Raw genomic sequence first — 25,635 nt, 5'->3', positions numbered from 1 at the left:
AGGATGTGCTCCAAACGGTGAATGTAAAATATCTGCTGATTGTCTACTTCGTAAAAGGATCGAACAAGTGATGGATGCCTCATGAAAAATTCAAACGAGTTTTCTCGTTCTTTGCCGTTTTTTCCAAAGCTTTCTAATTTTTGAAAAGAATATCTATACAAAAGCAAGAGACTTCAAGAGGTGTAATAACCTTAAATGATTTTAAATATGTTTTCAATTATTCGAACAGGTTGTTGTAGAAATCTAATTTGGGGCTTCAGTAAATGACTTGCTGTAACAAAACACCGGATATTTTAACAAAACTGGTAATTGCAAATTCAAATTTGCAGGGTTACCGGGTCTTTCCGGGTTTAATTAATCGATAATTCAACTAAAAATCAATTCTTCCGATCTCAATCCGGTGTTATATCTAATAAAAAAAACATTTTACAAAAAAAAAATTGATGTGAGCCTAAATGCATAAATATTTTTTTTGAAAGAATCGCTCAAATAATAAAGAATGGAAAAATTCACAAAAACATTACGACAGTCATAAATATGCTGCTTAAAAAAACATACACAAAATTTTAGAGGTCGATATTTTTTATATTGCTCACGATTGAAAAAAACGGAAAACTCACAACAATCAAGAATAGGTTGTTTTTTGAAATAACAAAAAAATAGAAGTCGCCATTATTTTAAAGAATTACTCATGTATGAAAGAATGGAACATCTCACAATATTATCTAATCTAATCAGACCCTAGCGAATGGAACATCTCACAATATTATAACAAAAACATTATTACAAAAACTTATATTTTGAAGGGAATTTGTTTTTATTTATTTAATTTTTTCACATTCGACCTTTTGTCTTTTCGACATTTAATCCATTCGACCTTTTGTCCACCTTCGGCCTTTTGTCTATTGACCTTATGTCTTTCGACCTTTTGGCAATCGACCTTATGTCCGTTTGACCTTATGTCTTTTCGACCTTATATCCTTCGACCTTTTGTCGCACATCCTGTTATATCCACTCCAAAATGATCATTTCGTCAGCTGTGTGCTATCTTGTGACAACGACCATTTTTTAAGTTTGATGATAAATATTTTTAAAACTATGAATGTTAGAGTCAAACTTTTTGAAGCAATCTCTTCGTATACTATCGCTTAACAAACGCTCCAAGTTTCATCTAATTTGGTTACACCAGTTAAAAGATACAGTAAATTATGTAATCAAAAATCTGAAAAGCACGTGTCACAAGTGTGTTTCGAAAGTAAAATTGTACTACGTGTCACAAGTGTGCACAGAATTCCCATACAAACTAAAATAGACTTAAATCAATAGTTTAACCGACTTTTTCAGCATATTTTCAAAAACAAAAGATTGCATTGCCTTCAGAAAATGTGTATCAATAAAAAATTGTGAAAAACAAGAAAAAATTTCCACATTTTCCAACAAAATGTATGACGTGTCACAAGTGTGTACGATCATTTTTATAATAAATTGGTCTATGTCACAAATGTGTATTGCGATATCCGGGAAACGGAAGCGAGTTTCCAAAATCAGGTTAAAGCATCTTGTAGTGTTTGTTAAGTATATCAAAACGTCATCATTAACTCATTTTCGACCAAAATGGTCTTTGTCACAAGATAGGACACAGCTGACGATTTATTGATTTTATGACATTATACAAAAATTTCAATGAGTAAGTATTTCTAGTGTAAACTTTAAAAACAAATCTTTGAGTCATGGGTTTCCTATGCAGATAGAACCTTTTGAAAATGTAATCGAGATTTGTTATGAAATATTTTACAGATTCATTTTTTCGTAAACTTTTGCAACATTTATGACACTAGTTAGGGGAACAGCATCTAATTCCAGCGTGCCTCTAATGTTGGCAGGTCAAAACTTTGACATTCAATTAAAGCTAATTAAAAGCGTCTTCAACTGAACTCGAGTGATAAAAAGCTCAATAAGAAGTGAGCATGCAAGTTTCTATCAAAAAATTTGCAAAATTAGTTGCCAAAGATACGAGAATTTCCCCTACTATACAAAACATTATGCTAGATTATTTTTTTCAATTTTCCACATGTTTTAACCAACAAATCTTAAAGTTGTTTCAGGCTCTTGAAATACAATTCAAAAGGCTTCAAATTATAACGAGTTGTAGCAAATTATGGTATGTAATCATTAAATGATCAGCAAAAAAAACTGGAAAATTTCGCAGCACAAAAAAAACCAAATCAAGCGATTCAAATATTCCAAAGTTAAATCAACTCATGAAATCAAATTTCCCACACAAATTGGCTTAACCAAAAAAAAATCGCAAACTTGCAAACCCTTTCTCGCTAAATTACCTCAAGGTGCTAACCAAATCATCCATGATCACGATCTCAACGATCTCCTTCCCATTTGCCCTACCCAAGTCCAAAAGAAAACCCGAAACAAACTCCACTAAAAGTGTTTCCCTTGCTGCTTCACCGCGTGGAATCAACAAATTTGGCGCTCATCAAAAAGTTACGAACCAAAGTTTCACTTACCGGTACCGTCTTCATGGTGAGGTGGTGGTCATTCAAGGCAATGCTGGCACTAATTTGGACGGGGAGTTCCGTGGAACGAAAGTAGGGGTTATGTTCCTAGTTTGGTATCAGGTTTTCAAGATTTTTGATCTTTTAAATGTTTTATGCGTCTCCATTGAACTCAAAGTTCTGTTAACCTTTTGGTGGAGACGCATGGCTCTTTACCAGAATATAGCTCAATTTACTCTAAAAGCGATGCTTCAAAGGGAAAATTGAATAAAAAATTCACCTGTCCCTCATCAAGGAGCAAGAAGGTAGATCTTCTCGTCCGTGAATGTCTTTCATGCATTATTTTCCTCCACGTGGGCAGTCGTTTCATCTTTGGACTAAATTATTTTTCCTTCTTTCTCTTGCTCCACAGATGTTTAGTGTCTAAATTGTTTGACGTGTGCTCGAGCAGCACGCTGGAGGAGATGGAGCAGCAGGACGAGGTCAAGGTGGCGTGGGGCACCGGCATCGCTGGCCACGTGGCCGAGAGCGGCGAACCCGTCAACATCCCGGACGCGTACCAGGTACGGGTTTTTTTGGTTTTATTTTTGTTCGTTGCTCGACTGTTGATGTTTTGTTGCAAATTTTGCGTGGTTTTTCAGGTGGAAAAATAACAGAGGCCAAATTGGTGAATAATGGAGTATGCGGTTTATTGTAGGGGGTGGAGCTTGAGTTTTGGGATAGTAATTGAATTATGTTGGCAGCAGTTTTTTTTATAATCTGTACTGGGAAAGAGTAAACAACGCTGTATTTTGTAGCTAACCAACCGATCATGTTTTTGTGACCATAAAGTTTTGTTATGTTGCAAAGTGAAACAAGTGGATATCGGTTGTTCGTCGCACATGCAAAAACTTAAAACTAAAAACTAAAAACTAAAAACTAAAAACTAAAAACTAAAAACTAAAAACTAAAAACTAAAAACTAAAAACTAAAAACTAAAAACTAAAAACTAAAAACTAAAAACTAAAAACTAAAAACTAAAAACTAAAAACTAAAAACTAAAAACTAAAAACTAAAAACTAAAAACTAAAAACTAAAAACTAAAAACTAAAAACTAAAAACTAAAAACTAAAAACTAAAAACTAAAAACTAAAAACTAAAAACTAAAAACTAAAAACTAAAACTAAAAACTAAAAACTAAAAACTAAAAACTAAAAACTAAAAACTAAAAACTAAAAACTAAAACTAAAAACTAAAAACTAAAAACTAAAAACTAAAAACTAAAAACTAAAAACTAAAAACTAAAAACTAAAAACTAAAAACTAAAAACTAAAAACTAAAAACTAAAAACTAAAAACTAAAAACTAAAAACTAAAACTAAAAACTAAAACTAAAAACTAAAAACTAAAACTAAAAACTAAAACTAAAAACTAAAAACTAAAAACTAAAAACTAAAAACTAAAAACTAAAAACTAAAACTAAAAACTAAAAACTAAAAACTAAAAACTAAAAACTAAAAACTAAAACTAAAAACTAAAATCTAAAAACTAAAAACTAAAAACTAAAAACTAAAAACTAAAAACTAAAAACTAAAAACTAAAAACTAAAAACTAAAAACTAAAAACTAAAAACTAAAAACTAAAAACTAAAAACTAAAAACTAAAAACTAAAAACTAAAAACTAAAAACTAAAAACTAAAAACTAAAAACTAAAAACAAAAACTAAAAACTAAAAACTAAAAACTAAAAACTAAAAACTAAAAACAAAAAACTAAAAACTAAAAACTAAAAACTAAAAACTAAAAACTAAAAACTAAAAACTAAAAACTAAAAACTAAAAACTAAAAACTAAAAACTAAAAACTTCAAACTAAAAACTAAAAACTAAAAACTAAAAACTAAAAACTAAAAACTAAAACTAAAAACTAAAAACTAAAAACTAAAAACTAAAAACTAAAAACTAAAAACTAAAAACTAAAAACTAAAAACTAAAACTAAAAACTAAAAACTAAAAACTAAAAACTAAAAACTAAAAACTAAAACTAAAAACTAAAAACTAAAAACTAAAAACTAAAAACTAAAAACTAAAAACTAAAAACTAAAAACTAAAAACTAAAAACTAAAAACTAAAAACTAAAAACTAAAAACTAAAAACTAAAAACTAAAAACTAAAAACTAAAAACTAAAAACTAAAAACTAAAAACTAAAAACTAAAAACAAACATTAAACATCAAACTTCAAACTTCAACATAATAACTTAAATAAAATTGGGGTTGAAAGTTGTTATTACTTACTCTTACAAATCATATAATTTGACCTGAAGATTTCTTTTCCATGACAAATGTTTCCATTTTAACCCATTTAAACAAATTTTGTTTCAAAATCTTATTATAAAACCATAAAACTGCAATTTTTGTAGAACAATTGGGTTTTAAAATGATGCTTAGATTGGTGATATTATTGTTCACAGCGATAAAGCTTATTTTTCTGAGTTCAATACCTTTTGTACGACCACAAAGAGTTAAAAATTGATTTTAAAATCAATTTTGAAAATTAACCTCGCGGTCCTTCTTGACAGAAAAGCTCCTACTTGACAGCTCGTTCCAAGGGGACCATAGTTGATCCATCGAAAAAAATTTGTCTTGTCCATTTTGTTTGCATAGAAATGAAAAAATGTGATCAGAAATGGGTTTTAATCGTGTTTTTTTAACGTTGTACATAAAAATTGACATAGGGCTATGGTACCCAATTATAGCATCTTTCAACAAATTCCCAGCTTCCGTCGCAACCGGATGCTGCCATTCACTTTCCATCCAATTTCCCCGTCACCCACAGACACAAATTCACACAACCCACCAGGCAAGACACAGTGCGTTGCTGTCGAGATTGGCCAGCTCACTTAAACTTTTAATCTCATTAAATATCACATTTTCCGTTTCCTTTCCATTATTTTCTGTTTCACCTCTCTCTTTTTTCTGGCAAACACAAACATGCACCACAGTGCTATAAAATCCATTAAGGTTACGTTGTGCCTCCTTCTCGTTTTAGAAAATGAAGTTACAGCAAAACATCCTTCCGTTTGAGGGTGTTTTCTTCTTTTTCTTCTAATTGAGACCATTTCAAAACGCACGTTGAGTAGATGCTTGAACAAGTATAGGTTTAAAAATTGGTCAAAATTTGATAAATTTGGAAAAAAAAACATTTCTTGTTTTATTCATTCATCAAATTATATCATCTAAATTTTAAACTCTTTTAATCGTGAAGAAAGTAAAAGAAGTCTTGTGCCGTGAAAAATGCGTGGCTTTTAATTTCCCAGCCCAGCTCATCTGCAGGGAAGGCCATCTGCACAGTCGGCAGCCTGCCTGCCCTCTCCGACAACAGAAGGGGGTTTCCCGGAAAGGGTAATTTCTGTCCTGAGAATGCTCTCCAATCAACTGGCTGCTTTCTTCTTTGCCTTTGACGTGGAGCCTATGCGTTGCACAGTGGGAAAAATTAATTATTTTTATAAGTTTAAATTCAAAATTAGTTCAATTTTCACTTAATTTTTGGGAATTATTTGAAGTTAAGACTACAAATTAAATTTCAAAATTTGTCGCGACTTGTTTTCCTGAGTGAAATGGAAAGCACTTTCCTGCTGATGGAAGAGTTGAGCAACTCAAAACGGTTTGCCTCACGGCTCTTCTGATGGCAGGAAAGTGATTGTTTTTGCTAAACAAATCAAGCCCTGGTTGTTAATGTTTCCCGGAGGCGTTGCTGGTGTTCGAAGGGAGTTACGATGCTTCAGTAAAGATTTAAATTAGAGGAAATAAAGCGCCATTTGTTTGCAGTGGACTTTCGTTGCTTGCTTTGGGATTGACTGCCGTGTAACGTTTCTACAAGAGGAAATGATTTTCCAGGAAGCTTATTATTTCAACAAATTTAAATTGAGTTAATTGAAAAAATCACAGCCACGTGCCCGATTTACAATTCAGAAGCTCATAATTTGCAACAATTACGAGTGAGATGACGGTTACCCCTCATTAAGTTTGCGGCCAACCACAGTAATTAATTTCAATTAATTGGTGATTTTTGCTCTCCCCCTTGCTTTATTCAACAGGATGAACGCTTCAACCGGGAGATCGACATCCAAACCGGATACCGTACGCGGGCGCTACTCTGCATGCCCATCAAGGACAGTGCCGGGGACGTGGTCGGGGTGGCGCAGGTCATCAACAAACAGGGCGACCAGTGCTTCTCGGTGGCGGATGAGAAGGTGAGTAAGAACGCAGTTTTACAAAAGTTATTCAGAGCTATAAATTTACTTAAAAAGTCCTATAAACATAGAAAATCCCATAACTTACCTGTATAATTCACTGCCGGAAAAAAGTTGCCCGACCCCTCTTCAATTTGCGTGAAACTTTGTCCTAATCACGAATCTGAGCTCCATTTTTCGATAACTCGTGATGTAGGGGCGGTACGACCCTTCCATTTTGGAACATTCTGAAATGGCGATCACGCTAAAATCAGCCAAAATATACCCCCACCCCTTCCCCCCCCCCCCCTCACCTTTGTCACGCTTTTCCTATACTTATAACACGCAAAATCACATTTCTTCAGACATTCTGCTATTTCTCGTTACCTTACGGGGTGACTTTGATAGCCGGGGTGACTTTGATAGGTTTGCGATTTTTCCGTAAAATGTAGAGTTTAATTAAAATAAGTAAGGAATGGTTTAGAAACATACTGACCGTGGTAGAGAAGTGTTCAAAGTACCTCAAGAAGAACTTTTCATAAAATGTTGACAAGTTTAAAAAGTTAGTTAACTATAGTTAAGAAAATGTTGATGAAAGTCATTATTTTAAACTTCTCAAAGTGTCTTGATTTTCTCAATGAACATGATTTTTAATTGGAAAACGGAATGCATTTTCGGATTCTTTAAACAATTTTCCACAAATAGAACGTAAAAAAGTTTGTAAATAATAAATAATATGTGTTTCAAATTAAAAAAAAATCTCCAAATTTATAGGCAATTTCAGTTGAACAAATTTCATGTAAAATGTGAAAACTTGTGATTCGTGCTTTGAATTCAGTATAAAATGCAACATAAATCGATAATTTTATAAACAAAACTAGTTTTAACAAATTTCAGGCAAAATTCCGACTTTTTATCAATTTTACCTAAAATTTATATGTATTTTGCTAAAAAGCTTATATACTTAGTTAACTAAATATAAACATTGTTTTTTTTTATTAAAAACTATATCGGCTACTTTAGTGATGGTACATTTAGCGTACAAATAAAGTTTGAACATCTTAAATATGATTTTAACAAGAAAAACTATGACTATCAAAGTCACCCTGGAATTAAAACTAAGAATTTTTAACGTAACTATTTTTCTAAACATGATTGAAAAAACTTTTTTTCCGAAATAGTGCATGGACTTTGTGTCTACCCCAGTACATGTTTTAAAAATAATAATCTTGAGAAAAACCTTACCTGTTGGAAAATATTCTCAAAACAAATTGAAATCCTATTAAAGTCACCCCGGTTTACGGTACTTGACTGTAATTTTATTTGGGACGTGTCAAGGGAAATTTAATATATTTTTCGATTCCGCAATAACTGGAGGGTTTATTTATTATCAATTATTATCTTTTTTTTACTAACCTAACAAACTAGAGCGTCCAATTTCCCGGGGTTATCAAATTCCGGGGAATCGGGAAATTTTCAACCAATTTCCCGGGAATTTCGGGGAAATTTTAAATTTATTGATTTTTTTGGATCTTGGATCTGACTAATATTTTGTAATTAAATTGAATGGAACGGCGTCTTTAAAGGTTAAAATAACTGTAAGGAACAATCAATAGCTTGACTGCATGAGTAAAAAATCATAAAATTTCAAGAAAATATACATTTTTCCTAATTATATAATCTGTCTTTCAAATCGTACAAAAATCTCAAAATCTCGAGTTTTTTTTAAAAGGACCTATAAGCTATTGTGTTTCATATGTATATAGGACCTTTTCAAATAAAACTCAAAAAATATTCTCAAGCATTGTTTTTGTTGAGAAGTTTTTATTTTATCAAAGTGTTTAAATTGTACGATAAATTTACATCATTCCACCATGAGTCTTCCAATTTTTCATAATTAACCCTCTTACACCCTTGATAGCACCATAAATTTTTTACTTAAAACTTTAATTTCTTAAATACATACTTTTGAACTTTTAAAACAAATTCTTCTTGCACAATCCTATTTCAAATATTTAATGATGCCAATTCAATTTTCATCTAGTTGGGTCAAGATAAAAAAAAAACGTAAAAAAATCTCAATTTTGGTTTGGCTTCGCGCGGTTGAACATATCTCGAGTTTTTTTGTTTTGTTTTTAAAGGGTCCTATAAGCTATTGTGTTTTATATGTTTATAGGACCTTTTAAGAAAGAAAAAAAAAAACAAATAACACCAATTATTCATTAAAAAGCCTATCAAAAAGGTAATAGTTTAATTTCATTAGGAAAGATTTAAATTCTGATTTGAATGCTTGAGAATTTAACATAATCAGAAATAAATCTTGATATGAAATTTTCTTTCAACCTGATTAATTTAATATTAACAGTAAATTAAATTGAGTAAAATCCTTTTGAGTTTTTTATTTCTTTATTATTTTTCTGTAAATTTTCAAAAATTCGTTCCAAAAAGTGTAGAAAATATATACTTCTGCTTGAATTTCGGGATTTCCCGGGAAATTTACAAATTTCCCGGGAAACGAGAAATGTTTTTTAACGAGAAATCCCAGGAATTTGGACGCTCTATAACAAACATATAACCATTTTCTTTTGAAATTATATTGAAGTCTTGTAATAAGGCCTAAATTATCAGAAAAAAATGAACATTAACCTAATAAGAGCATGTCAAACGGATTAAACTGCAATAAAGGGTCATCCATTAACTACGTGCACATTCCCTCTTTGTGAACAGTTATTAATACAGTCCAGACTCGATTATCCGGAATTCGGTTATCCGGAAGTATGTAGGGGGGGGGGGATTATTTCACTCCTGGTAGCTTCACAAATCACGTTTAATACCAAATTAGTTGATTTTTTAGTTGTGTTGATGCTTATTTGTAAAAATAGTGTCTTATTTGGACATATTTAAACTATTTTCAAAACGTTTGTTTTATAAAGTAACTATTTTTATAAAAGTGACCAAACTTGATGGAAACTATGTTGGAAAGGTCCCTCGAATCATTTCTTATCATTTCTTATGACTTGTTTTCTATGGTGGCCCATTCTGCCCCGCACTTTGGCAAAGTAGTAAAAAACACATTTAAAATGGCTCAAAAATAGTTTTAAGAGCGAGTCCACGAACAGGGCATACCCCTTTGTATGGGACGTCGTTTGGATTTCACCAATCTGCCTGAAATTTTCAGGAGTTGTTTGTACATATACAACTAGCATCTGTCCAAAATATGAGCACTCTAGGGCAACGGGAAGTGGGGCAAATCGGGACACAAAGTTTGAAGGTTCAAGAACGTCTTTAAAAGGCTATAACTTGGGCAAAAATCAATTTCAAAATTCAAAATCCATCTGAAAGGGCTTAAAAATGCAACAAAATGCAGGGAGAAACATCCCAATTGGTTAAATCTAAAGGGAGTTATTGGCCTTTTAGTGAAAAAATAGCACAATTTTCAAACTTTGTTCCATCCAGATATCAACTCGGTTTGACCTACAGCTTGTAGGGGACATCTGGGACTACCATCTGAGACTGAGAACGCTTTGGGTAAGGCAGTTTAACATATAAAATAGACACTTTTACTTTTAGTGAATTTTTTGGTTGTAAATTTTTGCTCGGGGGACCTATTGGATCCCATTTTCTGGTGATAATTTGATCATATTCGTGTTCCTGAGACAATTTCACAATGGAAACATGCATCAAAATGTTTATTTTGATCCATTTTAACCCTTTAAAAAATAAAAGTTAAAAAAATCTTCGATTCACATTTATTGAAAATCAAGCTCGTTTCCAAGGATACTAGCTGACACCAGAAAAAAGCAGCTTCTTAATTTTTTTTAACTTTTATTTTTTAAAGGGTTAAAATGGATCAAAATAAACATTTTTATGCATGTTTCTATTGTGAAATTGTCTCAGAAACACGAATATGATAAAATTATCACCAGAAAATGGGATCTAAGGGGTCCCCCGAGCAAAAATTTACAACCAAAAACTTCACTAAAAGAAAAAGTGTCTATTTTATATGTTAAACTGCCTTACCCAAAGCGTTCTCAGTCTCAGATGGTAGTCCCAAATGTCCCCTACAAGCTGTAGGTCAAACCGAGTTGATATCTGGATGGAACACTTTTTTATTTGAGTTTGAAAATTATGCTATTTTTCACTAAAATGCTAATAAGCATTTTGTTGCATTTTTTAAGCCCTTTCAGATGCATTTTGAATTTTGAAATGAAATTGAATTTTGCCCAAGTTATAGACTTTTTAAGATTTTTGACGTTTTTGAGCCTTAAAAACTTTGTGTCCCGATTTGCTCCACTTCCCGTGGACCTAGAGTGCTCATATTTTGGCCAGATGCTAGTTGTATATGTACAAACAACCCCTGAAAATTTCAGGCAGATTGGTGAGGTCCAAACGAAGTCCCATATAAAGGGGTATGCCCTGTTCGTGGACTCGCTCTTAACCCTCTACAACCCAACCCCGCCTTTAGACGGCCTTCGATTTAAAAAATCGCCAAAAATCAATTTTTCAACCAATTTTTGATCTTTAAAAAGCATTGGAAAGAAGAACTCTTTAAATTTTAGAAAATGTATGGGTTGGAAGTTTTACTTGTTTTATGTGACTTTGCCAATGTTTTTAAAAATGTCATTTTTTTAGGGGTCAACTTTGGCAGTGTTTTTTACTAACATTTGCTATACTTTAAGTAAAAAGAAGCATGCAGTAATTTTTGTAGTGTCCCCTCTACGCATTTATTTAAAAATTAAATGATAATGGTGCCATTTTATAGCAAGAAATGTGAAAAACATGCAAAAAATTGAAAAAGTTACTGTAAAAACATGAAAAAATTAGATAGGCGAAATGTAATTATATTAGGTGGTAGAGTAGGCCAAATACTACCAAAAACAAACATAAACTAAACAAGGTAAATGCACATTAAAATACTAAAAATGAAACAAGAAAAACATAAAACAAGAGAAGTAAAGTTTTTCGTAGAACAAAAGTTGCTCAAAATGACACGGGAAAAATAAAAAAATTCGAAAAAAAAAATTGGGCAGTAGAGGGTTAAGTATAAGAAATCATCAACCAAGTATTCAACATTGAAGGGAACATTCCAAAGCATAAGCATACTACACTGAATTTATAAATTTGTATGTTTTTTTTCGGTTGGTGCATTTTACTAAGGTGGGCTATTCTGTCCCCTGCCCCAATGGGACTTCTATTTCATGATTTCAATATCAAATGTGAGCCCTGTGATCCAAATTTAAACGAATTTGAATAGTTTATTGCCTATTGAATGACCAAATACAAATACACACCGTCATTTTGGCCGCCATCATGATTCTAATCATTCTTAATCATTTTAGAGTAGTTGATGGGTTATATCAACAATAAAAAAAAAGTTCGAAAATAAAATTTCGTGATTCGATTTTATCTGAAGTGATTTTTTTTCCAAGGCCTTCAAAAATCGAGTCTGGACTGTACACAAAAAAAAAATAAAGTTTAAACCGAATAAATTAATTTTTATAAGTTTCTATGTGCTCAATTCGATTTAAAATGCAAAAAATATTGTTTGTTGATATATTCCAAACAGTTTTATAAAAAAACCATTTGTAGGTTTTTTTTAATATGAAGCTTCGTTCCAAAACAAACCATGTAGAGCACTGCACTTAGGTACGATGGGTTAGTAGAGAATAAATTTCATAAAATCAATCACAGTGCTTCAACTGATCAAGTTAAAAATGGTCCCGAAATAGCAACAAACATGTTCGTTACAAACTTTTCCTTCCTCATCAAAGTGCCATCCCAGGGAACAAATGCTCACGCTATTTTCAGGTTACACCCACCATAAATGGAGCCAATATCGACATTTGATAGCCAACGTGTTTAAAAATACCCACGGGAGAACCAGTTCGATGGTTCAAAGTTTTGAGGGATCCTTTTTCCGATTCATATCGATGCCGCGTTGGCTCCGAGTTAAAGTTTGTAACAAATTTTGGATTTAATTTGACAATCAAAAATGTTGATGTTTGTGAAATCTTTGTAGTACACCTAATAAATAATGTATTGTGGTTTGACAGAATTGTAGATATTTATACTTTGCAAAAAAAAAAATACAATTGAAATTCTTCCAACTCGGGAAGCCCGTTTTGCTGCGCCAATTTGGAAAACGCGGGACATCCCGGCCATCGGCGCTGAAATATTAATGAAAGATTGAACGATATCACATCTGGGGGGCCAACAAGCAAAATTGTTTTTTTTTTGTTCGCGCCACATCCTGCGAGCGCATTTATTTTTAGGCCTTTGCCTGTTTCCACGTGGTTTTTTGATCGCGACATGGAAATTGGATTAATTATTGCGAGCATTCACCACTACTACACTGGACGACCCTCGTGATGACGATGACGATGGACGCGTTGTTTTACAAAACGGATTTCCGATTCAATTAAAACGAAAAACAGCACTGCTCGCAGATTTGGCCAATTACTGAAGCTTTTTCGCGGGGCACGTGGTGGAATACGCAGGGTTATTTTCCGGCGGGAGCACGTGTCGAGCACATTTCGGGGGAATTATTTTCATTAAACGTAAATTAAGCCGATCTGACGGGAGCTTTCAGCGATAATAATGAATTATTTTCCCGAAATGTTACCCAAACAGTGTTATAATTGATTACTGGGAACGTCACGAATACCGCAACGGAGATTGTGGTGAAACTGTGGAAAATATAACCATTTTCTTTTGAAATAATGTTGAAGTCTTGTAATAAGGCCTAAATTGTTGTTTTGAATCATCAATTTTTTTTTTGCTTTCAAACTCAAAAAAATCGTTGTTGAACGGATATTTCGAACATTTTCTGATGAGTCATGATTTCGTCGCCGTCGTGCTAACTTGTCGAACGTGCAGTTTGGGCCAAATTGAGTTAAGAATGCCATTTTGTGCAGCTCACAAGGTCTCACCTTTTGACCTTCATGGATCCCCAAAATTCGATTTCAATCCTGAGATATTCAATAAAAACCGGAAAAAACCGTGGATCTTGACTTGCTATCTTGACACACCCTGAAAATGTATGTAAGTGTGACAAAGGGCAAAGGGATTTGAAGTCAGAACACGTTTGACACAAGTACGAGCTCGACCAACGAAAACATTTTCAATTATAACTCGGGACTTAACCAAATTTAACCAAACTTAAGGACAATGCACAGAATGGCCAACCAAACAAATCGTGTTTTTTATTGTTTAGATTGCGTGGTGTCATTTTTGTTTATTCAAGGTCAAACAATAGAACGCGTTTTCCACGAAACGTCAAAAAGCGACGTACGTCAAATTAGCACGACAGCGTCGATTTGAAGACCTGACAACTCCTTCTCACAAACACCTTCTTTTCATTGAACTCTCCCTCCCAGGTATTCTCATCCTACCTGCAGTTCTGCGGCATCGGCCTGCGCAACGCCCAGCTGTACGAAAAGTCCCAGCTCGAGGTGAAGCGCAACCAGGTGCTGCTCGATCTGGCCCGCATGATCTTCGAGGAGCAGAGCACGATCGAGCACATGGTGTTCCGGATACTGACGCACATGCAGAGCCTCATCCAATGCCAAAGAGTTCAAGTGAGTATCGCGCGATCTTCAACCTCGCCAACGAAATGACCTTGAATGTTGACGCTTTGACAGATCCTACTGGTGCACGAGGCTTCCAAGGGGAGCTTCTCGCGCGTGTTCGACTTTGAAGCCAATGATCTCAGCGGGGACCCGGAGGCGGAGGACGCGCGGACCAGCCCGTTCGAGTCGCGGTTCCCGATCAACATCGGCATCACCGGTTACGTGGCGACGACCGGCGAGGTGAGTTGCGCGGTTTTGAGGTTAGTTTGGGAGATTTGATCGCTGGTCTTAATTTGCAGACTGTAAATATCTGCAACGCGTACGAGGACGATCGCTTCGACCCGAGCGTCGACGACGGCCAGGGCTTCCGGCACAAAACGATCCTCTGCATGGCGATCAAGAACTCGCTCGGGCAGATCATCGGCGTGATACAGCTGATCAACAAGTTTGACAGTCTGGTGAGTATGAGCTTCGGTTGAGACGAAGGTCCAACGATCAACGTGATCTTTTCGCAGATCTTTACCAAAAATGACGAGAACTTTGTGGAGGCGTTCGCGATCTTCTGCGGGATGGGAATCCACAACACGCACATGTACGAGAAGGCGATCGTGGCGATGGCCAAGCAGAGCGTGACGCTCGAGGTGCTCAGCTATCATGCGTCCGCCACGATGGACGATGCGACGCGGTTACGGGTGAGTTACGGGTGATCGTGGGTTGATCGCTAACTTAATTTGTGATCTCTCGACAGCAATTGAAGGTGCCATCCGCGGCGTTCTACCAGCTGTACGACTTCAAGTTCGACGACCTGGAGATGGAGGACAGCGACACGCTCAAGGCATGCCTGCGAATGTTCCTAGATCTGGACCTGATCGAGCGGTTCCACATCGACTATGAGGTGCTGTGCCGGTGGTTGCTGTCGGTGAAGAAGAACTACCGCAACGTCACGTACCACAACTGGCGGCACGCGTTCAACGTGACCCAGATGATGTTCGCGATCCTCACGTCGACCCAGTGGTGGAAGATCTTCGGCGAGATCGAGTGCCTCGCGCTGATCATCGCCTGCCTGTGCCACGATCTGGACCACCGCGGGACCAACAACTCGTTTCAGATCAAGTTCGTAGGTACAACTAGATTAGTTCAAACGATCCTAACCTTCCCTTTGTAGAGCCTCGTCACCGCTCGCTCAACTGTACTCCACGTCGACGATGGAGCACCACCACTTTGACCAGTGTCTGATGATCATCAACAGCCCCGGCAATCAAATCCTGTCCAACATGTCCTCCGAGGACTACAGCCGGGTGATAAAAGTATTAGAGGACGCGATCCTGTCCACCGACCTGGCCGTGTACTTCCGGTAATGCACTCAAAATCTCTCAACCTCCTCGATCAAGTTCTAACCCAAATCACCCAAAAAATAGAAAACGCGGCCCCTTCCTGAACCTGGTCAAGCCGAACACGGCGCCGGCGATGTGGCAGGCGGAGGAACCACGATCACTCCTTCGTGCGATGAGCATGACCGTGTGTGACCTGGCCGCGATCACCAAGCCGTGGGACATTGAGAAGCGCGTCGCCGAACTGGTCAGTTCGGAGTTTTTCGAGCAGGGCGATATGGAGCGGCAGGCGCTCAACATTACGCCGATTGTGAGTTTGTGACTTGTACTTGGTATGAAAGTGGTTAACGTTTTTTGTTGTTTCAGGACATAATGAATCGCGAGAAGGAGGACCAGCTGCCAATGATGCAGGTTGGATTCATTGACTCCATCTGCCTGCCGATCTACGAGGTACGTCTTGAAGCGTTTTTTTAACAGAATGTTTGGTTAACTTTAGCGAATTAACCAACTTACCAGCTTTTTGCAATTTATAACAACTCTATTACGGATTTCAATACAATGGATACGATGGTTATTTAACTTGAGAACATTAAATTGAATTACTTGAAACTAAACATTCATGATCCGTAAAATAACGATACCGCGCTAATATAATGCTTATTTAGTAAATTGAAACTCTTTTCTACAATCAACAGCAGGAATTCCGGAATCGATATTTCTCCCTCTGCCACGTTGCACTTGTCTCGGGTTATATTGTGAAGCCATAAGAGCAAAAGTCCCCCACTTAAAAAATAAACCATACATGACACAAAACCTCCAACGGAACACCTCCGCACCGCCCCTACACCCCTTTCCTTCGCGGACACTACTTTGAAACCGATTCATCAACCCGGATTGGTTCCGGGACCGTTTTTCTACTCAAAAAATTACCTCTGTAAAGACGCGCGCGGACTTCACCTTGTTCAACAGCAGACTGACTGACCGAACAATGGAAAGCGGAAGTTTCGCTGTTCAAAGCTTGACGATGTATAGTTCCAAAAATCTCGTTCAGATAGCGCTCATGGAGCTTTGCTGTCAGTTTAAGCTCGTTGATGAAAAGAAGTACCAATTGTTGTCAAACGAACGGGGTCACTTTTTAGTTTGACTTGATACTGCAGGTGCGTTATCCGTGATCCGATTCGACTTGTTCGAAAATTGCAAAAATTATACAAAGTTTCTGGAACCACCGCGGTGCCACCGTATTAGAGAGAAAACTGATACAGGGCTTTGCCTCCCTTACTGAGGAAAGGCTATAAAACCGCTGCAAAATTGACTTCTTAAACAAGCCTCCAAAATATACCTTTACGTAGGTATACATATCGACTCAGAATCGTAGATGGACGTAATTTTGTTTCCTTACTCACTTTTCTCGAAACTACATCGAATCGTGTTTTTCGATCCGTTTTGAGTTTCCATAAGTCTTTTTTGAATATCATTTGGTGCAGTAATTTAAAAGTTCAAAAAACTGTTTTGATTGATACAAATTAAGGTAATTATTTACATAGGTAATTTGAAAGCTCAAACGGATTGCTCGTTGGAACATTCCGCACAGTTCTTTCAAATAGATCATTAATTTTGCCATATGTGGCAGTAGGGTGTAATATGCTGCCCCTGATCGCATAAATGTCCTGTATGCATTTTCATCGTTTTTGAGTTATGGATGCAGTTTTGTTCAGATTCGCTAGATCTTTCAGAAAAGCCTACAACATCCAGTACTTTGTTCTAGAAATCAGGAGGAAATCCAGTTTTTTCGTGAAAACTTAACACGTAGCCTTATGTATGGGACAAACTTCAAATGCGTTTTTCTGAGCTTGCTGTTTTTGCATATGGGACATTTATGCGAACATGGGCAGTATGGTTGTGTGGAAAAAAGTAAAGTTGTTTAAATTTAGTGAGCACAACAACTTTTCAGTTCTTTTTGGGGTCCTAAACAACTCCCCAAAGTTTGAGAACGATTGGTTAAGTCCCCACTTTGCGCAAAGCGATTCAATTTTCCATATAAATTTGTATGGAGAAAACATTTTTTTGGATTTTTATATTTAAAAATCCACGTTTCACGCCATATTAAAACCGGATTCATATTCGGTTGCTCTGGAATGTGCTCTACAACTTTCCCGAAGATAGTATGGTGCTAACTTGCTCCTATAAAAAGATACAGCGTGTTCAAAACTCGTCTAAAACGTATTTTTTGCTCGAAAATCACTTTTTAGACGAGTTTTGAGGACGCTGTATCTTCTTTCAGGAGCAAGTTAGCACCAAACTCTCTTCGGGAAAGTTGTAGAGCACCTTCCAGAATTTTTAAAATTTCAAAATTCAAAAAAATGGTTTTTCCCATACAATTTTATATCGAAAATTGAATCGCTTTGCGCAATGCGAGGACTTAACCAATCTTTCTCAAACTTTGGGGAGTTGTTTAGGACCCCAACCCCCTAATGTGGCAGCACTAAAATTTATAGTGTCTGAACTAATTAAGCGTTAGCGTTATCCAAAACTTTCGTATTGTATAGTTGCAATGCTTTTATGAGGAAGGCAGCTACCACCTACTTGTAAATTAAGTAACGCCCTGTTGACTAATGCACTAAGTGATTTGTTTACCTTTTTTTGGTACCCTCCGCAAACGTCAAACCATACAAAATTGCTGCTGGATCTTTTCCGGGAGAGATCCGGAAAATGATCCGGCAGCAATGGAGCATTTCCATTCGAGCAGTTTTTGCTTTTTTCTACAATGTATTTCTTATGGAGCGAACTGTCAAAAACTGCTCGACTGCGGGTGCTCCATTTGTATTGATTTGACGTTTGCTGAGGGTGCCGAAAAGTTTGGTTATGTTCTGCTTGCAAGAAACAATTAGGACTTAAACCCCTTTTTATCAAAATCATTATTGCCATTCATCCAAACAACCCCGAAAATATGTTACAAAAATAAAATTGGCCAGGCCTACTGCATCGCATTAACCGTAAAGACCGCAGAGATTCCGTTTATGGATCACATTTTACATAAGGGAGGGGGGATGGTCAGAAGTTTGTGACAGCTCATGTTAAAGGTATAGGAAAAGTGCGTGACAGTGGGGAGGTGGGGGGATGCCGGTTTAATCCAGGAAATCTCTGGACACATTATTTGAACAAACTCTAATCAAGAGAAATTCAGGAATATCAATATCATATCAAATCCAGAAGAATCCTTCTTTTTATCTCAATTCCTAATCAAAATATTTAAACTTTTCTTCCTCCAGGCCTTCGCCTCCCTCTCGAACAAGCTGAACCCGCTGGTGGAGGGCGTGCGGGACAACAAGAACCACTGGCTCGAGCTGGCGCGCTCCTCTGAGGACAGGTTCGCCAACAACAACAATGACACCACCAGCCAGAACAACAACAAAAACAAGACCAACTTGAGTGCGGGGTCCAGCTGCAACAGCAACAGCAACGCGACTACTCAAAATTCCAGCGAAGAAACCAGCGAGGAGAGGCGACCTTCGGTGGGGTCATCACCCGCGTCCCGAAGGTCACCCAACGGCTCGCCGACACCTCCGGTCTCCGTCCAGGACAGTGACAACCACAGCATAGGAAGCGCCGGCCACGCGGACATTGCGGAGAAGATTGTTGGTCGGCTCGGGGTCGATCTGACCACGTCGTCACCGTTCGCGGAAGTTCCGTCCTACCTGATGGGCAAGAAGGAGAACGGCTGGGTGGGCGGTGGAACCGCTGGAGCGGGCGAAAAAGTTCGCCTGCTGCGGTTGAGTTCGCTCGAGGCTAAACCGGCCACCGGCGAGCAACCCGTTTCGGACCAATAAAACAAACACAGAGACAACAACAAAAAGCAAAAGCAAGAACTGGACTAAAGTATTTTACGATTTACCGTAACCCAGCAAAAACGAAACGAATTTATTCCTAAATATATTTACACAAATCAAACAAGCACGCAGCAAGTAAGCAAAGCAAGACGAGGCGAGGAGCGACCTCGGCCTCGAAAAACACTTTGACTGGGAAACAGTGAGAAAGGCTTCGGAGAATGATTTTAAAAACAAACACAAACGCAAATACACAAAGTATAACCAGTTTTTTTAAACATTATCTTTCACAATGAAACGCTCTCTGTATTTTTATTTTCCGAAGATGAAAAAGTGTTTGGTTTTCGTTTGCAGAAATGAAGTCGGTTTCAAGCGAAAATCCGTCAAACTAAGAAGCTGGAAATTGAAGAGGCTTTGATCAACGAACCTAAGGTTCGTGTCTTTGTACTGTCATCTGATACTGATGGTTAGTGTTTCTGCTAAAACTTTTAATATACCCAACGTTGCCCGATTATTTTATGGGAAATCTATATTTTCTTAAAAATAAATCTGTATTTTATCTGTATCATGCCAAATTCGAAGCCATAGAAGATTTTTTTAGACTTTTCACAACAGATTTAAGCTTTTTAATCATATTAAAGCATAATTCAATTACTAAATTTTTGAAATTTTCAAATTAATTCATTTTAAAAAAATCTGTATATGTAGATTTTTTTAATTTTTGGGATCAAAAAATCTGTATAATACAGATTTATCTGTATATCTGGCATGGCTGAATATACCAACTGTTTAGCAGAGATGCCAACCTGCACATTTTGTTCAAACGAGTTTAAAGCATAAATTTAACGAGTTTAAAGCATAAATTTAACACTTCAGACATTTAAAGGATTAGAAAGTGTTTAAATTTCTTCAAATATTAAATTTTGCTTGTAGCTGGAACAATATTTTATTTCTATTTACCAATTTTTACAATTAACATTCAAATTTTCAATGTGAAAAAGTCTCTTCCATTTTCAGCTCAAACAAATTGAACTTCCGTAAAAGCCGCACCCAACTAATAAAACTACAACAAGGTTCAATAATATCAAAAAATGCAGCACTAGTCAGCAGATTAAAATGTAATTGTAAAGTGATAGGTGATAAGCACAGCGCCCCTCCCTAGAATTAGCTCGTAAGTCAAAATATCGTCCTCGTCCTCTTCCGCGCGTGACCACGTCGTCTAAATACACCTACGTAGAGAAGAAAGCTCATAAGTTAAGTTTAGGAGGAAGGAGGAGGAGGCGAACAAATGTGCGTGCGTGCGCGGGCGTTATGCAAGAGTGTGATCTTTGAAATAATTAGGCATGTAAGGTAAAATAAAGTGTAAGAAAAAAATTAAACCCAAACAAAACAAAAAACCCCTGGACCAGGTCGAACGGACAAAGAAAGAACGAGAAATTTAGGAAGAATAAAACAAAAAAAAAACGAGTGTTAAAACGGTAGAGGTGAAACGCGGACCGAATGTAAACTAAAAACTAGATTCAACCTCTACTAATTGTGTTACATATTATGGCGATGTTGATAAACGTTACTTGAGATAGTTTAATGCAAATCCTCTGATTTCTTTCTAGTAGATGCGGTAAGATTTGTGTACCACAAAAAAAGCAAAAAACAGAAAAAAACAACTTCAAAAAACCCGAGAAATGTCACAAAATAAATATTTCCTATATTTGACAAAACTTGCTGTTTAATTTGCTGAAGCGTTTTGACTCGAACTCTCCATCTTCAACACAATAAGATGTCATTTTCTTTGAGAATGATTCTGTTATCAAGGATCTACTCTTACAACGCTAGAGCTCGATTATGATCTCCGAGGTCATGTTCTGTTCCATGTAACGAACTTTTGTTGTATGTATTCAGAATCTTCAGATTTTCCGTCTTGGATACAAGCTGTCACTTTTTAATTTGATTTTGTCAAACAAACGGGGTACTTACTAAAAAATGTCAAACGAGAAAGTGACAAACCAGCGAGGATTGTATACATAAAATGCAAACATATTCGCATATCGTCACTGTCGTGCATTTTGGGCCAAATTGAGTAAAAAACGATTTTTTTTGCAGCTTAAAATGCATCACATTTTGACTCTCACAGATCCCCAAAATTGGATTTCACTCCTGAGATATTCAATAAAAACCGAAAAAACTCCGTGCATTTTTGTCACTTTTCATATGGAAGAAGTTTCAATGTTGTCGTGCTATCTTGACACACCCTGGAAACTGATGTAAGTGCGACAATTGGTCAAAGGAATTTCAAGTCAGAGCGCGTTCGACACACGTACATGCTCGACTACCGTAAACATTTTAATTATAACTCAGGATTCCGGCAACCAAATTCAACCGAACTTCAGGGCAATGCACAGAATGGTCAACCAAAAAAAAAAAACGTGGTTGTTATTGTTTACATCGCGTTTTTTTCAAGGTCAAACATTAAAACGTGTTTTTCTCAGAACGTCCAAAAGCGACGTGTGTTAAGTTAGCACGATAGCGTAGATATTCAAAATACATTAACATTTCTTACTACGGGGATGACTTGCTTTTGCCATGATCATTTCTATAACAGATTTCAGATTTTGATTACCAACCACTTCTTCTGCATTATCTGAATATAATGTGTTTGGGAAATATTTCCCACAAAATTTTGCCAACGCAGTACATAATAATGAAGTAAATGATATTACCCAAACATCTTGTTGTACAATTTTAATGTATGGAAAATGTTTTGGAGTCATTGTCTTCAATTACAAGACGAACGCGCAGTCCTTTTCTTACTAAGCACATTACAACCTTCGCAACCTTCTGGTTCCATTGCACCTGGCGAACCAGAGTTTTGTTTGCAACACTCGTGCGATTTTGTTGTCGCCTTTTTTGAGCACAAAACTTCAATTCAATTCAATTTGGTTTTATTGGTGAATTATCAATATACAATAAGTTCTTTTGGAATACATGACAGAGTTTTGGAGTTCCTTTCAGCTGTGTGTTACATCATAATCCATTTTGGAACAATTGTTGCTTGTAGTTAAGGGGTTACCGAAAGTAAGAAAAAGATAAGAAAAAAAAACTTACTAAAATTGCAAGGGAAAGGGGATAGAAATAGAGAAAGCTTAAAACTAGATCACAATTTTTTATCCTTTATAGATGTGCTTGATCATCAGCTCCCCGAGGGCCAGAAATTGCTCCGCCTTGTTACGGAAGGTCCGAAACCGCGTCATCATCTCCCCCGCGAGAGCAAAGAACTCCGGCAGGGTGAAGAGATCTTCCCCGGTGACTCCTTGCTGGGTCGCATCGCCGCTACCGGCAGCGACCACGCTTGCAAACGACCGCCCCCATCCAGGAGGGAACGCCGGGTTGTCCGCTGGAACCGTACGCTGGCCAGCTGCAGGAACGGCTGCGCTCGTACTTCGCTGAGGAGGATGGGACGCTGCTGCTTTCTTCTTCCTCTTTTCCTGCTCCTCGAGGTAGGACTTCCGCGCGACGCATCCGCGGTAATTACCGGTATGGTTACCGCCGCAGTTCGCGCACTTTACGCGCGGCTTGGTTTGTTCTGCGTTTTCCCCCAAGTCCGCCTTTCGTGGCAGTGCGCACACCTCCGAGAGGTGTGACTCACCGCACTTCACGCAGCGGGGCCGGAGGTTGCAGTTCCGCGAGCCGTGGCCGAAATTCTGGCATCGGTGACATTGCGCTGCGTCCGTCGGATTTTTTTAGTAGAACCGCCAGTTTACCCAAAAACCGTCCAACGCCTTAGTCCGCCGCAGGTCTTGAAGTTTGACGGTGCCGCGATCGAAGTACAACAGGTACAGTGTGTGTGTGGGTGCGGGACATTTCGCCGAATGTCGTTTCGCCGACGGTCATTTCGCCGAAGGTCATTTCGCCGAATGTCGTTTCGCCGCATGGGACGTTTCGCCGAATGGTACGTTTCGCCGAATTGACAAATAATCGTAAAATAAATATATAAAATGGACACAAATTGTATTAAAATATTTTGAAAAAGTATAATGTCCCTAAAAGGTGATTTTGCAATCTTTTTAAAAACATAATTTTTGTTTCTTAGTATGTTATTTTTTAAGTTTATGCATTATAACATGCATAAACAATCGCTTAAAAAATAATCTAGTTGAAAAAAATTGTGCGAGTTTTTGCATTCTTTCAAATATAAGCAGTTATTTAATTACAGCAAACAATTTTAAATCATTTCTGTGAGTTTTTGCATTCTTGTTTAAATATATCATTTGAATTATTTCTGTGAGTTTTTGCGTTCTGTTAACCATGAGCAGTTCTTTTAATTTTCTGCTTATAAATTTCTGTTAGTTTTTGCATTCTTTGTTTTTTAAGCATATTATTTGAATAATTTTTGTAAGTTTTTGTATTCTTTCCAACATGAGGAGTTCTTTTGATTTTCAGCATAAAATTTTGAAAAAATGCCGGTAGTTTTTGCGTTCTTTGTTTACTGAGCATATTTTTTAAATTATTTCTGAGAGTTTTTGCATTCTTTCCAACATGAACAGTTTTTTTTTTATTTTCTGCTTATAATTTTGATTATTTCTGTTAGTTTTTGCATTCTTTGTTTTTTTAAGCAAATTATTTGTATAATTTTTATGAGTTTTTGCATTCTTTCAAACATGAGCAGTTCTTTTGATTTTTTGCATAACATTTTGGAATTTTTTTGTTAGTTTTTGCATTCTTTGTATTTAATAGAGTGTAACAAAAATGACTTTTTGGCGGGCATTCAAGGGTTTGTTCCGGTGGGCATACTAAGCTCAAATCCAAAATATGAGCTTGATTGGACGTAACAGGAGCTGGCGCTCCGCCCTTCAATTTTAAATGGGATTTAACCCGTAAAAAAAGATTTTTTCAAAAATGTCACTTTTTGAGGCATTTTGGCCACTGAAGCTTTTATTTTCAACCGATTTCGAAAAATCGGTCCCGGCAAAAAAGATATGCGTCGCGCCTCGCGACGCACTAGACGCCATTTGATTTTGCCGGGGCCGATTTTTCGAAAAAATGCCAAACTTTGAAGGTCTGTACCGAGCTCCAGGGTGCTCCAAATTTAAATGTTATATATACCAAAAGATGCGCAAGGATCTAGCCTACAAGCCAATGATGTTGAAAATAAAAGCTTCAGTGGCCAAAATGCCTCAAAAAGTGACATTTTTGAAAAAATCTTTTTTTACGGGTTAAATCCCATTTAAAATTGAAGGGCGGAGCGCCAGCTCCTGTTACGTCCAAACAAGCTCATATTTTGGATTTGGGCTCAGTATGCCCACCGGAACAAACCCTTGAATGCCCGCCAAAAAGTAATTTTTGTTACATCCTAGTATTTAAGCATATTTTTTTTAATTGTTCCTGTGAGTTTTTGTATTCTTTCAAACATGAGCAGTTCTTTTGGTGTTCAGCACAACATTTTGCAAAATTGCTGTCAGTTTTTCCATTCTATATTTTTGGCATATTTTTCAATTATTTCGGTGAATTTATGTATATTTAGTTTTTTAAGCATATTATATTTCTATAATTTTTGTTAGGTTTTGCAATCTTTCAAAACGAGCAGTTTTTTTTATTTTTAGCATTTTATTTGTATTATTTCTGTGAGTTTTTGCGTTCTTTGAAACATGAGACGTTCTTTACTTTTTAAATTATTATATTATTATCTTGCCACTCCTTCTCAAGTTTGCATGAGTGAATTACAAGATCGCACTACAGCGAACAAATAGCATAAATTATACAAAAAAAATATTTTTTATTCAATTCGGCGAAACGTCCATTCGGCGAAATGACTTTCGGCGAAACGTACCATTCGGCGAAACGACATTCGGCGAAATGACCGTCGGCGAAACGACATTCGGCGAAACGTACCAGATCCGTGTGTGTACCTGTGACTGTTGTCTTCCGCGAGAGGACTTTTATCTCTCGCGGCGTTATTCCGACACCCGAGAGGTGCTCCTTGAGGACGGAGGTCGGGCGGTCTTGGTACCCCTGCAAGACGATCTTAACAGCGGTCTTCTGCACGGGGTCGAATGTGTAGAATTTGAAGTTTTTACGCTTCAATTTCTCCACAACCAGGTCGAAGTTCTTTTGGTCAAATGTGAACACTTGCACTGACGCTTTACCTATTTTGAGGCAGTACACGAGGCCTTCCAGCTGCTCGTCAACATCGTCCGCCA

General features: G+C 36.8%; 1 protein-coding gene across 3 annotated transcripts in view; it reads left to right on the top strand.

The window, feature by feature from the left end:
• LOC6049443 (dual 3',5'-cyclic-AMP and -GMP phosphodiesterase 11) overlaps positions 1 to 19,765 on the top strand; it is a 157,172-nt gene extending 137,407 nt beyond the window's left edge. For all 3 annotated transcript variants that reach the window (XM_038258447.1, XM_038258449.1, XM_038258448.1), the window contains 11 exons: positions 2,923 to 3,073; positions 6,584 to 6,739; positions 14,095 to 14,295; positions 14,359 to 14,526; positions 14,586 to 14,744; positions 14,802 to 14,978; positions 15,035 to 15,399; positions 15,452 to 15,640; positions 15,705 to 15,927; positions 15,984 to 16,067; positions 18,887 to 19,765. In XM_038258447.1, the coding sequence (XP_038114375.1) occupies positions 2,923 to 3,073; positions 6,584 to 6,739; positions 14,095 to 14,295; positions 14,359 to 14,526; positions 14,586 to 14,744; positions 14,802 to 14,978; positions 15,035 to 15,399; positions 15,452 to 15,640; positions 15,705 to 15,927; positions 15,984 to 16,067; positions 18,887 to 19,444 (2,431 nt within the window). In that variant the 3' untranslated portion in view covers positions 19,445 to 19,765. The remainder of the gene's footprint in view (positions 1 to 2,922; positions 3,074 to 6,583; positions 6,740 to 14,094; positions 14,296 to 14,358; positions 14,527 to 14,585; positions 14,745 to 14,801; positions 14,979 to 15,034; positions 15,400 to 15,451; positions 15,641 to 15,704; positions 15,928 to 15,983; positions 16,068 to 18,886) is intronic.
• Positions 19,766 to 25,635: the final 5,870 nt, after the last annotated feature.

Source organism: Culex quinquefasciatus, chromosome 2, assembly GCF_015732765.1.
Source record: "Culex quinquefasciatus strain JHB chromosome 2, VPISU_Cqui_1.0_pri_paternal, whole genome shotgun sequence".
Classification (NCBI taxonomy): Eukaryota; Metazoa; Arthropoda; class Insecta; order Diptera; family Culicidae; genus Culex; species Culex quinquefasciatus.
This window is presented reverse-complemented; position numbering and strand designations above follow the sequence as displayed.